General features: G+C 42.5%; 1 protein-coding gene across 1 annotated transcript in view; it reads left to right on the forward strand.

The window, feature by feature from the left end:
* Window positions 1-830: 830 nt before the first annotated feature.
* Window positions 831-17,787, forward strand: part of SLCO2A1 (solute carrier organic anion transporter family member 2A1) — a 53,312-nt gene continuing 36,355 nt past the window's right edge. Inside the window, exon 1 of the mRNA XM_066598102.1 lies at window positions 831-1,255. Coding sequence (XP_066454199.1) covers window positions 1,175-1,255 — 81 coding nt within the window. The 5' untranslated portion in view covers window positions 831-1,174. The remainder of the gene's footprint in view (window positions 1,256-17,787) is intronic.

Below are 17,787 nucleotides of genomic sequence, written 5' to 3' on the forward strand. Positions count from 1 at the left end.
CTTTGGGGATGCCTCTCTCACCCACGGTGACGTCACACTGCATGGAGTGCTGATCACGCATGCACGGTAAGCGTTCCATTCACTTTAATTAACCTGGTGGAAATATCTGAGCGCTAGCCGCTTGGCTATTTCTGGCAGTCCCATTGAAAATGAATGGGGCGTCAGCAGACTTGCCCAACCAGCACTTCATTCAGTCTCCTGCTCACTGCGGAGGGTACAGTAAGCCTGTAGTGAGAAGGGCAGACACGGAAGCTCTGTTCTAGGGATTGATGGGTCTAAGTAAGTCTTTGAAAGTGCTGCGGAATATGCTGGCGCTATACAAATAAAGATTATTATTATTTATTATTAAGTCCAAGTAGTCAGACCCCTACTGATCATTAAGTTATTTTCTATCCTGTGGATAGGGGATAACTTGTAATTATAGTATAACCCATTTTTCATAAAATAACAATAAAACATGTAAAAATCAATTATAATAACAACAAGAACCAAAAACAACCCAATTCATACACATACATTTCTAGATCACTTTCCATACAATGTATTACATATCCCATTCAGCTGCAGGCGATTTTATTGCAAGATCTATAAGTATGTTGAAGTAATAAAAAGTCTTCTTTCCTGCATAGTAAAAAGTTTGTGTTTCTTATATCTGCAGTGTGGTATGAGCTTCAGCTAGGGCAGTTCATGGTGCTAACAGTATATAAGGCAGTGCTGGAAGCTCAGCAGTCATATAGTCAAAGTCAAAGGTGCCTTTTATTCCAGCCTTGCCAGCAATTGTGTCAGAATAATAGGACTTTGTATTTTCTTTTCCGAGGCGACGTGTTCCTTCTATTTTCATATTCATTATCTGTCCGCTTTCACTCTCTTCCAGACTCCTGCATTTCTCTCTTCCCAAAAGTGGGAGGAGGGAAAGAGAAGGAATTTGTCATAGTGGAAAACTTATAAATCCTCCCACTTTTACTTAAACCTCTGCAGACACCTGAGCTGAGAGGGAAGGAGAAAGCTCTGCTCAGCTGGCTGTGCTGGAGAATGCAAAAGAGGCACTCTCTGAAGACCACCAGAGACCTCCACACATCCGCAGGTAGAGGACCAATGACCTGTCATACTCTCTCTCCTTAGAAACATCTACTGGAGTTCTTCAGACATATCATCATAGCCATTCAGTCTTACAATGGGAGTGAAACTTGGAGATAACAAGTCTCAAGCTAAGTCTATAGGCGGCTGCTGCAAGGGGATCTTCAATAACATCAAGGTAAGATGAATTTCTGCCACTTGCTAGTTACTTAAGCATTGCTTAAAAGTTACAGATGTAGCAGAGTTGATGTTAACATCAGACACAGTTGCTAGTGATATTGCAATGTTATCAGTAGTTTTCTGTAGGACTATAGGAAAGCACAGATGGTTGAGGAAGATGTCTGATAGCGAAACGTGTTACCGTTGTACTCTTCAAAAGAAGGAAACTTTTACTCTCCTCTCCTGGTTCCCTAGTGTGGACCTGTGTTTGCTTACTCTGTAAGTACAGATGTAGCAATCTTTAACATGACTGGTGCAATGTCAAATGTGATTGTTCCCAGCAAGAGAAACCAAGTAATCTTGTAGATATGATACATTTTAATGGCTAACAAAAATACATGATGGTAATGCGAGCTTTCGATCCTAGGCAGGGTTCTGCTTCAGGCTTAACTCAATTTTCAGAATTGTAGTACATTGCAGTTAAACTATCATAATAAGTTAAAGAGTTGTACAAGAATTCAGACATATTTTTTTTTATCGATGCCCATTGGGGTTCTGCCACTCAGATCTATGCTGAACAGTAAAGACCCTACTGAACCAGTTTGGAATTGCAAGTGCAGCTCCTGTAGGACCTCCATCAAGAATTTATTGATGACCTATCTGGAGGATAGCAGTAGAAATGTTCGAATTCCCAGACAACCCCTTTAAATGTCAAGTTAAGGTTTGCTTGCTCTGTGTAGTGTAGTATTATGTAGCTCACTAGGGTTCTCATAGTCTTATCTGTCCATTACATACTATAGATACCACCAGGAGGTCCAAGTTTTTCACCGTCCACATTTACCAATCTTCTGACATTGTCGCATTGACCTCGATTCAGCGTTATTTTGCAGATAATGTTCTGGGGAACACATGGCGATCTGTTTTCAATCTGCATAAAGAGAAGAATAAGTAACAGGCTGATATCATCTGTTTTACTTCAGATGAAGCAGAACTCAGTATGGTTGATTAATTTATGTGTATTGATGACAATGTATGGTGGCTTTGAATTAATAGTGATATATTGATAATCAGATATAACTAATAGTGATAGATTGATAATCAGATATAAGTAATAGTGATAGATTGATAATCAGATATAAGGGAACATAGTTGGATTTTACCTAAACCCAATTGCTCATAATGCACAATTGAGCCACTTAGACTCTCTAATGAAATATAGCTTTTATTATCTCAATTAAAACCAGCTAAATATCTAAAAGTACAGACAGTCTCAACAAACTACTTATGGTAACAGACCTGCACTGCAGATATAGGTCTTTTATATGTAAACTAAGGCTCAAAGTCCACGATTTAACCGGCTATTCAAGCCCCCCTGACATAGTAACATAGTAACATAGTTCGTAAGGCTGAATGAAGACAATGTCCATCTACTCCAGCCTGTTTATTCTCCTGTTTTGTTGATCCAGAGGAAGGCAAAAAACCCCAAGAGCAGAAGCCAATTAGCCCTTTTGGGGAAAAAAATTCCTTCCCTTCTCCCTAATGGCAATCAGACTAATCCCTGGATCAACCACTAATAGTTCCTACCTGCCTGTATACCCGGATTAACAATTAACCTTAGATTTATAGCCTATAATTTCCCTCCTCCCCAGAAAGACATCAAGTCCCCTTTTAAACTCCTCTAAGGATTTTGCCATCACTACGTCCTCAGGCAGAGAGTTCCACAGTCTAACTGCTCTAACAGTAAAGAACCCTTTTCTATGTTGGTGATGAAACCTACTATATACCAGCATCATTAGAGGGTAGGGCTTAATATGCAGAACTGACCAGTACTTAATAGTTTGGGTGTGACATCATCGAACCGTGTTTTGATTAGCTTATGCTGATTGGTCAGTGATCACTGAGAAGCTTTGATGACATTACACCAAAACTAATAAATACTGACTGTGGCAATCAGTTCTTCTTAATACTCTCTGATGATGCCAGGATACAGCGAAACGTGTTAGGGGGCTTGAGTAATGCTTTATTGGTGGGCATTGAGCTTCAGTGTACGTATATAAGACCTATATCTACTGCACTGGTCCATTTACATAAGTAGTGGGTTTCATTAACATGGAAGAGAGTCTCTGTGCCCATAATATTAGATATTGATGTGGGATTAAACAAGGTAATAAAAGTGATATTATTGGTGATCTGAAGTGGGCTCACATTGATCTTATGTGCAATGGGATATAAATAAGTGACAGTGTCTGGTTCCCTAAAGGGCTTTTTTGTTTTTAGAACATAGTTGGATTTTGTCTCCTACTGGAAAGCATAGAATTATGACTACAACTACGGATGAGATGAGTAAGGATTCTTAGAGGGAGGGAGGGGGCACATAAATAATGCTCCATTACAATAGCACAACACATTTGGTAATATATTTTATTCTGTAGCTGTAAACTGAGGGTTGCCTGTTTATTTACGGATTCGGAAGGAATGCAGATCCCACCAGCTGTGTTTCCTGAACTGGAACTGAGAGAATCCTTTTAAATCCATTGTGGTTTTTAGGGCTCAGATTATTTTGTTTACCAGGAAGAAAAATGACTGCGTAGACGGCGATAGAAGGTTTCTTAGAACTCTACCTACATTGATAGGACTATACCAATGCAAACAGGTTCTTCCCTATACTCCAACATATCCGTGTGAAGTTATTGGTGTAAGTGTGATTAGTGGAACTGAGCTGATAACACATTGTGCATTAGTGACAGGCATTGACTCGCTGATAATGGGCTACTGGAAATTCCCTGTCACGTGATTCTTGCCCTTAGTTCACTTACACTTGTGAGTCTTACTTCATCCAGGTGAATGATCCTGTGACATCATATCCAGCCCGTGTAATTACACATTGGCACGCCAGGTATTCTAAGGGCCCTTTTACATGGGTCAATAAATCGTTGAGATTCCCGCATGCAGCAGGATATGAACACTTATCACTTATTGTAAATGCATGCCCCGAGTGAACAAGAATTCTCTCACTCCTCCTTCATGCAGAAACTGAACGACTTATCGGCCCACGTGAACAGGCAGTCATTCATCTACGACTGCCTGTTTACTGTGAACGGAGGTGGGCAGCCGGACTGATCCCTGACCCCCTTTGTCTTTATTCACTATGTTCCTGTGTAGGAGCATAGGAACGATTATCTCTGAAACGACCTTTTGGGCATCTGCACCCAACAAGTTCTTCTTTAAAGCACTCTTAATGAAACTTCCTTATCTATTATATTAAGGGTGAGGAAATAATGTAAGGTATGGAATGAGTTAACGGGGGTTTACAGGATTATAAAAGGATGGCTGCTTTCTTCCAGGAACAGCACCCCATCTGTGCTTAGATTGCATCTGGTATTGCATTGAAGTAAGTGGAGTTGACCTGCAATACTACTTACAACCTGTGGACAAGCATGGTGCTGTTTGGGGAAGAAAGCAGCCTTGTTTTTTTAATCCTATACATCCCCTTTAAATTTGTCTTAAAGAACAGGAATATATAATGGTAAGCATTTACGTCCAGTTCATGATGCCTAAAATACACATAGTAGTCAGAAGTCAAAGATAGGGCTTATTCACACAGCGTATTTTCTATCCGTATTTTGTGAGCCCAAACCAGGAGCGGGCCCAAAATACGCAAGAAATACAAATCTTTCCCATGTGACTAAGCCCTTATTTATATAGAAGATGAAAGTTTATGACCACATTTCAACTCATCCCATTGAATGTGCAGGAGCTGCGCCTGCACTAGCAACCCAGGCTGCTGCAGTACAGATGGTGCAATCTGACAGCACTGTTCGTGCTGATAACAGTGTCGGGAATCAGCTGATTGTCAGGGATGTCAAGTGGCGGACCCCCACTGATTAACAGAAAAAAATGTGCAAATTCAGAAACCTCTTTAAATACCAGGTCCTTAAAGGGGTTGTCTTGAATTAGTAAAAGGATAGTTTTTTTCGTTCTAAAAACTGCGCCACTCGTATCTTATAAGCTGCGTATGGCATTGCAAGTTAACCGCATTTACTTGAATGTGACTGAGCTGCAGTACCAGGTGCAGCCTATTTACAAGAGTGGCACTGTTCCTGGAAAAGCAGATCATTTTTGTAAAAATCAAGAAGACCACTTTAAATGTAATGCTGCTATTAGAATTATTCCTTTCAGAAATAGCAATAGCCTGATATGATATATATGTATCATAGGAGCAGGTATGGTTACATGGGGTGCAAATGGCAGAAAATTCCACTTCAAATTCCACGGCATTTACATATCTAAAACAAAGCCAAAATTCGCACCAATTGATTTTGACTTGAAATCCGCAGTGTATTTGCGCTGATTTCAGCAGGTATGGTGCTCCCCCTCACCTTGCAATGCTTGCATTGTCAGCAGGCTCTGGCACCCAGCAGCCTATAGTGAGTGGCGAGCCGCTGGTCAGCTGATGCAGAAGTGGCAGAATGGACCACTGTATCTGCTCAAATTAGGTGCGGATATGCATGATTAAGAATCAAAATTCACGCCATTGGATGTGGAATTTGCCGCAGAATTTTCCTCTGCGGACATTCTGCAGCATGTGAACATACCCTTAATCAGCAGAATGTAGACTGCACTAACATCAGTCTGTATTCTGCCTGTGGCACAGCAGGTACATACTGGTATAACATGGGCTGCAGAGAAGCGCCGCAAAATATGAGTAAGTGCTGCTTCCTCAGTCTTTACTGAAAACTTCAAAACCCCATACCTCCCCCCTGCTCCCCCAAAGAGAAGCATAGACTTGTATTAAGGAATCGGTGTGTATATGGAAGTACCCAAAAAGTAGGTACACGCTGTCTTTGGCTTTGCATTGAATAGATATATATCTTGCTGCAACTTGGTACAATTTTCTGTAAAACCACAGTAAAACCAAACCGGCTGAATATGAGATGTACCTGTTTGTATTATTCACTGGCTTCAGTTCATCCATTTACTGGTTTCCAATTTCTTCTAGTTAGTAATAGAGTAGATATATAATGTGCTGATATAAAGGAGGACTCCAGCCTTCACTCAGCAGGCAGTTTACCCAATGTAGTCCGTAGAGAGACTTGGTCTCCTCTGGGTCCTGTACTAAATATCTTTGCCTGAAGCCATCACTCAATAACCTCTTTCTGTCCTTCCTACAACACAAAACCTGCTCTGAGTCCTAAAACCAGGATGATCTGTAATAACCGAGATCTGGTGTTAATTCTAGATGGTAAAGTGGTTTACTGGATATATAACGTATCTGGGTGAAGGCACCATAGACAGAGATGTTCTGCAACCTCTATTGGGAGGCTACATTATCTTCCCCGTGGATTGTAATTTTTTTCTTCTTTAGGTCCTCGGCACGCTGGCGTATTTGGGACTGTGTAATGTCCATATTAATCCATGGATAACACAGGGCCCCATTATAGGGCTACAAGGATGTGTACACTGCCGTTTTTTCCCCCAGACCAATGGTCCATGTGAAAAAACTCATCACATGTCCCCTTTGCATAGCTCTATTTGGCAACTGGCTAGATACATGATTACCAGAGAACACCTGACTAGGAATGGTTTGAGGTGGAAGCTGTGTACGTATGTTAACTATGACAGGTACAATGGGATTGTATAGGATGGGCCACGAAAAATGTAGCACCACACTCTTATGAAAGTGGTCTATAATAAAATCTGTCTTTGTTCCTCCATGGCAACCAATCATAGCGCAGCTTTCATTTTACCTTGGAAGTATAAGAATTAAAAGTTGCATTGTGATTGGTTGCTTTGGGCAACAAAGGTTTACTTTCAGACAGCTGTCATACGAGTGTAGTGCCCGACTACTTTTCCATGGCCCACCCAAATCATTTATCGGGAGCACTAACTTCAGCAGACAAGACAATACTGGGACATTTTTCCTGCTTCCTATTAAGCATCATTGGCATTGTTAATAGAGATGAGCGAGTATACTCGCTAAAGGCAATTCCTTGAGCGAGCATTGCCTTTAGCGAGTATCTTCCCCGCTCAAGACTGCAGGTTCAGGTGCCGGTGCGGGGGAGCAGTGAGTAGCGGCAGTCAGCAGGAGGGAGCGGGGGGAGAGAGGGAGAGAGAGATCTCCCCTCCATTCCGCCCCACTCTCCCCCGCAGCTCCATGCCCGCTGCCGGCACCCGAACCTGCAGTCTCGAGTGGGGGAGATACTCGCTAAAGGCAATGCTCGCTCGAGGAATTGCCTTTAGCGAGTATACTCGCTCATCTCTAGTTGTTAAATATTATCATTATCATACCCAGATTGCCCAGATGTTCGCTATGCGAATGTAAAATGTTTGGAAAAATGGTTCTAAATGTTTTAAGAACTGTCGAGCCGAGGATTCGGGTCGAACTGTTCGCCATCCACGACTTGGTCTTCCACGTTTTGGGGACAATAGCAACAGTCATACTGCTAAGCACTTGATATGAAGGTCTCTTACCAATGCTTGACTCTCCCTAGCGGTGCTGTTGGCTGAAGTACAACCGCACCGCTAGACTTAACATAGCAACTTTAACCTGGCCTGACAGATCACTCAGTGTATCAAACTCAAATTTTATGATTTTACGGCGGTGTTGGGGATGTCACAAATCTAATGACACCAAAATCATCCACCAAAGGTCATGCAAAAAGGTCAAAGTGCGGTGCAAGAAAAAGGCTGTAGGATTTTTTCATATTAGATGACTTTCTATTGACACCAAGATTCTACAAGTTGGATTTGTAAATGCTTCATGGTTTGTATACCTAAAGAGACTCTGTCACCTACTTTTAGCCCTATCAGCTAAGCTTATAGGCTGAAAGTAAGTGACCCACTGAGTCTGAGGATGTAAGTGTTTATACTTACCTCCCCTGTCATTCCCCTGGTGCTAGTGCTAAAAGCTGCCGCTGCCCTTCATTGGGCAGTGCTACTACATAGTCCACCCATTAAAAAAATTAGAGTGCTGCTCAATGCATTGAGCGGCAGTTTTCATCGCTCACAGCTTGGTAATGACGGGGGAGTAAGTAAAATACTTACATCCCCGGACTCAGCGTGTCACCTACTTTTAGCCCAAAAGCTTAGCTTATATGGCTAAAAGGCCACAACGTCTCTTTAAGGAAACATTTACTGAGCATGTAAACTGGAGGCAAATGTGTGGATCTCATACCATTCCTGATTCCCTTATAGCATGGCAGCTTTCCTATAAAGTGTCAATGAAACAATTAATGGCTCCTTGTGTAGATTTGTAATTAGTATTAATCAAGGCCATGTAATCTCTGCTTCTTTAGCGTGGTTATACATATTAGATGAATGTCAGCCAATCTCGCGATTTGATTGGGAACAGATGACGATATAATATATATGGCAATGTCCTGACTATTCCCTAATGGTAGATATTCGGAAAGAAGGGTCAGGTATGTTGGGTTTCAACATACCCAATCCTTTTGTTCTCAAGAGTGGTAAGCCACCACTAGAGCATATTGGCAGTGGCTTTTTGCCGCCTCCCTAGTGAGAGCACATGTATGTTCGGTCATGCATATGCATGGGGGTGGGGGTGGCATAGGGAATAGCTGTCGGCCAACAGCTCTTTAAAGTGTATGGGTGTATGACCACCACTAGGTCTTTTGTATTTTTGCTAATGCTTTTATATTCCATGAATAAGTTATCATCTCAGGATTAGACCTCTTGAGGGTGCGTTCACACATCGCTGATTTGCTGAGAAAATTGTTGTGGATTTTGGTGCAGATCTGTACTTCAGTTGAAAAGATTAAATCTGCAGCTAAGGCCGTCTGCACACCACGGGCGTCCGCCTCTGGATTCCGCAGCAAATACCGCCCACAGTATGCAAAGGAAAAGTGATTTTTCCTGCACACGAGTGGAAATTAATTGCGATTTTCTGCTCACGTTGGAAAAATCACAGTATGCTCTATTTTTAGGCGAATTCCATGTGGACGGCTTCCGATGATGTCAGTGGAGTAACAAGTTGGATGTCATGCTGTACATCTGTAACACTTTTTAGCTTATGTTATTAAAAAAAAGCTAGATACTACATATTATTAATCATAGGAGCTGAATATCCCACCCTTTCTCTTGTGGGCTATAAAAACACGAAACTGGATGAGTGCGCATGAAAATATATTTGTGTTCGTTGTGGTCTGTAACACAAACTAGCAAGTAAATTGTCCTGTTGAAGTATAACTATTATTGTGTTCTATTAAGGTCTGTTATATAGTCACAAATGCTATTATGTAATTAATAGAGATGAGCGAGCATACTCGTCCGAGCTTGATACTCGTTCGAGTATTAGGGTGTTCGAGATGCTCGTTACTCGAGACGAGTACCACGCGATGTTCGAGTTACTTTCATTTTCTTCCCTGAGAAATTTGTGCGCTTTTCTGGCCAATAGAAAGACAGGGAAGGCATTACAACTTCCCCCTGCGACGTTCAAGCCCTATACCACCCCCCTGCAGTGAGTGGCTGCCGAGATTAGGTGTCACCCGAGTATTAAAATCTGCCCTCCCGCGGCTCGCCACAGATGCCTTCTGACATAAATCAGGGAAAGTGCTGGTGCTGCTGCTATAGGGAGAGCGTTAGGAGTTATTTTAGGCTTCAAGAACCCCAACGGTCCTTCATAGGCCATAGAAATCGCAGATCGCACCTATGTGCAATCTGCGATTCCTGTTCTCTTCCCTATATGCGCTCAATGGGGCCGGCGGCAGCAGCGCCGACCCCATTGAGAACATATAGAAGACAAATCATTCTTCTCTGCCACAGCTGTAACAGCTGTGGCAGAGAAGAACGATGTTTGCCCATTGAATTCAATGGAGCCGGCAATACAGCAGGTTCCACTGAAAGCAATGGGCTGCCGGCAATCGCGGGATGAATTGTCGGGAAGGGCTTAAATGATGTCATTGAATGGCTGTGATTGGCTGAATGCACGTGTGTTTTCTGGAGGCGGGGATTTCAAGCCCTGTGTCCAGAAAGCAATGCTCTGCCGGGGATCAGGAGGGAGCGACAGCCTGCAGCAGCGCCGCAGAACGCCAGGAGAAGTGAGTAATGATTTTTATTCTTTGCTCCGCTGTATTCCCGGCGTATAAGGTGACAGTTGGGGGGTCGTCTTATACGCCCCGTCGCCTTATACGCCGGTATATACGGTATATATTTTTATTTTTACACATTTCTGGATGAATTGCAGGGAAGGGCTTATATATTTAAGCCCTTCCCAACAATTCATCTTGCGATCGCCGGCAGCCCATTGCTTTCAGTGGAACCTGCTGTATTGCCGGCTCCATTGAATTCAATTGGCTAACATCGTTCTTCTCTGCCATAGCTGTTACTGCTGTGGCAGAGGAGAACGATCTTTATGCTGACAGTGCGGGGGGGGGGGGGCACTCTTGCCACTATTGCGGCCTAATAGTGGGACCTGTGAACTTGAGATGCAGCCCAACATGTAGCCCCTCGCCTGCCCTATCCGTTGCTGTGTCGTTCCCATCACTTTCTTGAATTGCCCAGATTTTCACAAATGAAAACCTTAGCGAGCATCGGCGATATACAAAAATGCTCGGGTCGCCCATTGACTTCAATGGGGTTCGTTACTCGAAACTAACCCTCGAGCATCGCGAAAAGTCCGTCCCGAGTAACGAGCACCCGAGCATTTTGGTGCTCGCTCATCTCTAGTAATTAATAAAAGAAGTCTACACGCTGATGGTAAATAACATTCTACACAAACTGTAATTCACAGTTATTAATTAGTAATTATAGGCGAACATTAAGAGTAGCTGTTAGTAGTTATGAGTGAGCTGAACTTAGAGAATCCTGTTTCGGGACGAACTTTGCTAAAAGTTTCATTCTGCACAGACCCAAAATGAGCTTTTAGCAAAGTTCCACCCATAACAGGTTCTACTGGTTGGGTTCGCTTAGCACTAGTCCTGAACACTGATATACAACATTGTCTAAGAGCCATAAAAGACCTGCAGAACACACTCATAGTGTTCTACGTGGTTTTTATGGCTCTCAGACAATGCTTAGAGCATAGTTTGGTTCAAACTAATTCAAGCGTAACTGAACTTTTTGCAAAAGTAGGCGAACCAGCTAAACTGAACTTTAAAAAAGTTGTTAGTAAAGCTGGCGCTTCACACCTATTGAATTTGCTCTGTGATTCAATAACACAACTTGGGCATCTTCCACTATGGAGTGGGTAGAGCAGAACAAAGTAATTATTGTAGTCTAAGGGCTTATTCACACAACCGTATATATACGCCGCAATTTAGCGGTGTCAAAAAAATTGCCCAAAAGTCACGACCATCTGAAGCATTGGATTCCCATGTATTCATTCAGATGAACGATTTTTGGGCACCTAAAAAAGAACAACGACGGGCGTTTTTAGACACTGATTTTTATTAAAAAAAAAAAGGTTTTGCACTATCTTTCGTCGAGATAGCATTTACTTCGATGGGAGTAAAAAAAAGGGGAGGGGGGGGAGTTACATGGCATACAATGCTGGGGAAAGAACACAGCTGGCCTGATTTAGGCATTAGTAGTCATTCTGAGGATTTCTGCCGATCAATGGATTTCCACGCTGCAGCGTATTATTTTGCTGCTACGGAGCAACTGCCCCGCGTGAATGCCAGAAAGTTTGCGGCTAAAGTTTGAGACTCGATCACGGCAATTCTTCCTTCATGCAATTTTACAGCACATACAGGCAACCGTAAGAAACGTATACAGTCATGTGAAAGAGCCCTAATAGGATTGAGGAAAAACATGAAAAACAGAATTTCTAGAAGAATTTCCTAAGAATGTTTGTTTAGCAAAGACATTAACCTCAATTATTGGGTTGTCAGGGTCATAGCCAAAGGCTCATGGACCTTGCTGTAAAAGTTCAGCTTATCACTCCCACCAACCACCACCGCAGCAAACCAAAATCCCCTGTTAACGTTTTACTTCTACAAATACATTATTGTAGTAATAGGACTAACACTTGCAAACAATATTTACACCGCAGCAGTGAGGACGTGCTAATATGCAGTATACCTGCTGCAACTGATCAGTCTACAGCATTAAAGGGATTTCCAGGGTTAGAAAAAACATGGCTGCTTTTTTCCAAACACAGCGCCACCGTTGTCCATAAGGCTGTGTGTGATATTGCAGCTCAGCTCCATTGAAGTGAATGGGATCAACAGAAGACATGACCCACAGACAAGGGTGGCGCTGTGTTTGGAAGAAAGCAGACATGTTTTTCTAACCCTGGACAACCCTTTTGAGTCAGTAAAGCTGTGTTCATACTGCATTTCAGTGTGCATCCAGCTTTTACGTTCTAAGCTTCTGTCTGGAACACCGAAAACCGCATGGAGACAGAACTGTGAAAAGAACCATAGGCTTTCATCACTAAAGTGGAGACCAACGCACACAGAATAGCGTAGTTGAAAGAGAAGTAGAGAGGTGGTAATGATGTACTAGAGGACCTTATAGATTAATTTGTCACAATAAGTGTCACATTATTTTACAATAGCTGGGAAAATAATTTTAAAAAGTAGAAAAAAAAATTACAAAAAACTGTGACCTCCAACGTGCTTTATTCAGTTTGGCCTTAAAAATATCTTTCTTTAGTGGAAATCAGATATCTGACATTGTAGGCTTAGATTCACAAAATGAAATAAGTGCCTCACTTTATGTTATAATACATTTTTATATTTTAACCCCTTTTATATATTTAAATATATTTTAATACCCAACAATTTCATAATTCAGTTGGAAATAAATGAAACCACTTGTTATCTCAAAGCCCTAAAAAGAAGTTGTAAGGGTCTTCCCAGTGTTTCCAGCCACTGGGATCTTCCATTTCCAGATTATTAGGCACTTTGGGGTTTTGGTAATGTATTTCTTCTTTGATGTTAATAATAAAATGTATCTTGTATATTAGTTAATGCTTTCCATCTAGATCAGTGTTTCCCGAAATCCAGTCCTCACAACCCCCCAACAGGTCATGATTTGAGGATATTCCATAGAGAAAATGGCGCGCACATAGTAACATAGTATGTTAGCTGAAAGAAGACAATGTCCGTCTAGTTCAGCCTGTTTCCACCTCCTCTTGTTGATCCAGAGAAAGGCAAAAAATAACCCAATGAGAGAAGCCAATTTAGCCCACTTTGGGTGAAACAATTTCTTCTCAACTCCATAATGGCAGTCAGAATAATCCCTGGATCAACGTTAATGAAAAGTTCCTTCCTGACTCCAAGGCTGGCAGTCAGAAATAAACCTTCTAGTCCCCTCTTAAACTCCTCTATGGATTTTGCCATCACCACATTCTCAGGCAGAGAGTTCTACAGTCTCACTGCTCTTACAGTAAAGAACCCCCTTCTATGTTGGTGATGAAACCTTCGTTCCTCTAGACATAGCGGATGCCCTCTTGTTACCGTTGCAGTCCTGGGTATAAACAGATCATGGGAGAGATCCTTGTATTGTCACCTAATATATTTATACATAGTTATTTGATCGCCCCTTAGCCGTCTTTTTTCTAGGGTGAATAATCCCAATAATCTCAGCCTCTCTCGGTATTCCAGTCCTCTCATTCCATTTATTAATTTAAGTGCACTTCTTTGTACCTCCTTAAGCACTGTAACGTCTTTCCTCAGCATTGGTGACCAGAACTGTACACAGTATTCCATGTGAGGCCTGACAAGTGCCTTATATAGTGGGAGGATAATGTTCTCATCCCTCGCCCCTATACCTCTTTTAATGCACCCCAAGACTTTATTTGCTTCTGCAGCAGCTGACTGGCATTGGTTTCTCCAGTTAAATCTACAGTCAACCCGTACTCCCAGGTCTTTTTACATCACACTTTTCCAGTACCTCATTTTGTGTATATTGGTGACATCCGTTTCTCCTGCCCATGTGCATAACCTTACATTTATAGATGTTGAACTTCAATTGCCATTTTTCTACTCAAGCCCCATGGACGTGGATCTGCCTTGCCACACAACAGTTTGACTTACTATCTGAGAGGGCGGGACTTTGGGAACCCTCTTTTTCACCCTTGACGCCTCCAACTGTATTTTGGCCTTTATTGTGGGGTCCCCAAGCTATTACTCCTTCAGGTAGTACTGGTAGTATCACTGCTGACACTGCACAGGGCCGAGACGCAATATGAACACGCACTTATTCAAAAGGCTGTCTATGGTCAAGGTTGGTGGCATAGGTGCAATAACAAGGTCCATGCAGATGAGCAAGGCAGGCAATAGGCATTCATGAAGTCCAAAATACAGAGCCAAGGCAGGGAGCACAGAAATCAGAATAGACAGGAAGTTATCCAAAACGTCAGAACCAGAATACACAAACTGGGTCTTTATCACAACAGCTGATAGGAATGATTGCTTAGGAATTCTCCATATGGTGAGTGTACCTATTAGAGCGGAACCTGGAAAGGGATTGATGGAAGACACATTTAGGATGCATGCACTGACCCTTTAAGGAAAGGGCAGGAGTGCCTGCATGCCCTACAGACAGACAGAAGTGGCCCAGAGGTGGAACATGCACAGCATGCAGCATATAGAGGATGGCGATGCCCAATCATGGGCCCCAATAGCAGTGTGGCCTGACAGAGAACACGTGTTGCAAAGTCTTAGGCAGTGACAATAATTACATCACCTGATACATTCTGTGGTAATCCTGAATACCTGACCTGGTGGAGTGGGGGGAGGGGATGTTGTCTCACGTGGACTGAAGTTTGCGAAACACTAATCTAGATGAACAATTATGAAATATTTTATTAAGCTCTATTAAACTCTGATCTCCATTGTAATAGTTTCAGACAAAATCATATTGATTGACCTAGTTGTTGACTTGACTTTGTCATATATCACTTAAACTAAGAATGCTTGCTGACTTTCAGACCTTAAAGCATACTTTAATTTTCAGCTGACCTTTTGGAATAAGCTGTCTCCTACCCTGCCTTCTGCTTTCATAGACTTCAATCAGCACAATGACAGATCCCCCTTTTTCACAACTGCTATTCTGCTGTGGTGCTGTCACCAGTAACAGATATAACATCAGCGGACTGCAAGTTAGGAGAAGGGAGACCCCTAGTGACCAGCACTTTAGAGGGCTCTTCCAGCACAAAAACATATTTCATGTATTTTAGGTAAATAAAGCAAATGGCAGTTTTACTAATTATCCCGCTGGCTATCATGTAAGCACAAGTGCTTTGCAAAGTTAGGCTGGCTGCCCATGGGCGATGCGGTATCCTGCGGCGAATATCCGCCGGTCAGCCCTATCTAATAGATAATCGCAATGATTCTCTGCTCGTGGACAGGTGCCAGCGCTTTCCATAGCAATGCTATGGGAAGTGTCGGCCGGTGTGATTCGCTAGTGATTTACCGCCGGCGAATTCACTGCCGTGTACAGGGGGCCTTAGTGATCATATAAATTGCGATACTTGAAATCATTTGCTCCTTCGCACATAATAGTACAAACCAGCCTTGTTCTTTAACCTTTCATACTGGTTGTCCCCGAAATCTCAGTAAATGCAAGCCAAGATGTCATTAAAACCACACGTAATAATTACCCCGGCTCTGAAAGCCTATTGTTCAGCTGTCAAACACAGGTCAGCTCTGGTAATTTATGCTTTAAGATTCCAATTAAGTTGCTAAGTAGAGATGAAAGAGCGGACTCGCTAAGGCAAACTACTCAAGCGAGTAGTGCCTTATGCGAGTACCTGCCTGCTCGTTTCTAAAGATTCGGGTGCCGGCGGGGGAGAGCGGTGAGTTGTGGGAGTGAGCAGAGAGGAGCAGGGGGGAGAGAGTGAGAGAGCTCTCCACCCCCGCCCCCCGCCGGCACCCGAATCTTTAGAGACGAGCGGGCAGGTACTCGCATAAGGCACTACTCGCTCGAGTAGTTTGCCTTAGCAAGTACGCTCGCTCATCTCTATTACTAAGTGAATGAATACCTTCAAAACATAGCTTTAACCCTTTCCAATCCACTGTCTGACGTCTTCCTACATTCTGAATGAAGCTTGTACAGCTCCAATATCAGAAGACGTCCGACAGGGTATTCTTACCATCTATTGACAGCTACTCTGCTGTTGGAGCCTCTCTGGCGCGCACACGCACACTGGCTTTAGCCAGCAGATGGCACCGTTGTATGACAGCAAAAAGAGAAAGCCTTGTAGGAAACCCTAAATCCAAAATTGGATTGGAAAGGGTTAAGAGCTCACTCACATGGGTGAAGTGATACTACGCCGGCTGCATTGTGGACAAAAATCGCATCAATAAGGAATAGCTGGGATCGAGTCCAGAGATTAGTTAGTTTTTCGTCCATTCATCTGGGCGTATCGCATGAACAATACGCTGCAACACGGATTTCCATCGGTCAGCAGAAATCCTCGAAATGACTTGTAATAGCCTAAATAGCTTAAATAGTGGCAGCTGTCTTCATTTCTGAGTGTCGGTCGCAGATATACTCCCTCCCCCTCCTTTTTTCTTCAGCTTCCATAGAAGTCTATGGGAGCTTATAGTGTTTTTCATCAAAAGATAGGTCAAGACCTGTCTTTTTCAGCAGCGTGAAAAATCGGCAACCAAAGACGGTCGCCAATTTGCCATTTTGAGACTGTGATTTTTTTCAACAAAAGTGCACGATGCCTCATGTTTAGACGTAACAATTATCGTGCAGTTTTGCAAATTTTGAGCGACAATCGTTACGTGTAAGTGGGCCAATAGTGAGCTAGTGTTACCTTGGCTAGTTATTTCTTTCTATCTGAAACCCTCAGATGGTCATGTGATCTTAATTCAAATCAGCTCGGATCTATTTGGTTTTATGTTTTTCAAAACTAGTCAATTTCTTGGTCTGTGTGATGTTATTACATGGACCCCAACTACAAAAACTGCCTTGAGGGGGACACAGATATGCCTGTCATAGTTACATATGATGATCACATGGCTCCTGTCACATAGTTATAATAGAGGAGATCACAGTTCATCCTCCTGATTGTGATCTGTAGCTTATTTAGGTGAATATAGAAGGCAATGATGATTAAACTACCCCCGGCAGGCAAAAATGGTATAGCCTCCAGCTAATCCTTTAATTACAAGACATGTTAGATTGCTCAACACATATGAATTTAGTTAAAGAAGCAAGAGTTAAGTTGGCCATACACAGAAAGACATAGGTTGATGCTTAAACAATCATCTAGTAAAGTAACATTTCATATACATTTTAGCCCAATGTGTTATGCCTGTTGACTGCGGATGGCGGTGTCTTTTCTCTGTTTCCCCCTCTCCCGCAGCAGCAGTCACCAGCATACTTCAGGTCTTCTGTGCAGTATACACTGCACTATCCTGCCGACTGTCTACAAACTCACATGTCCTTGGCTCACCTCTTAATGGGCCCTTCCATACACTCAGTTTTTCCAGTCCCAGTTCATCCAGACTCTTTTCTGGTTATTTAAGTCAGTTTTTCTCAACTCCAGTCCTCACCCAACAGGTCATGTTTTCAGGATACCCTATAGTAAGAACAACGGTGGTAATGTCTGAGCTGCTGACAAAAATTACATCA

The sequence above is a fragment of the Eleutherodactylus coqui genome, chromosome 1, assembly GCF_035609145.1.
Source record: "Eleutherodactylus coqui strain aEleCoq1 chromosome 1, aEleCoq1.hap1, whole genome shotgun sequence".
NCBI lineage: Eukaryota > Metazoa > Chordata > Amphibia > Anura > Eleutherodactylidae > Eleutherodactylus > Eleutherodactylus coqui.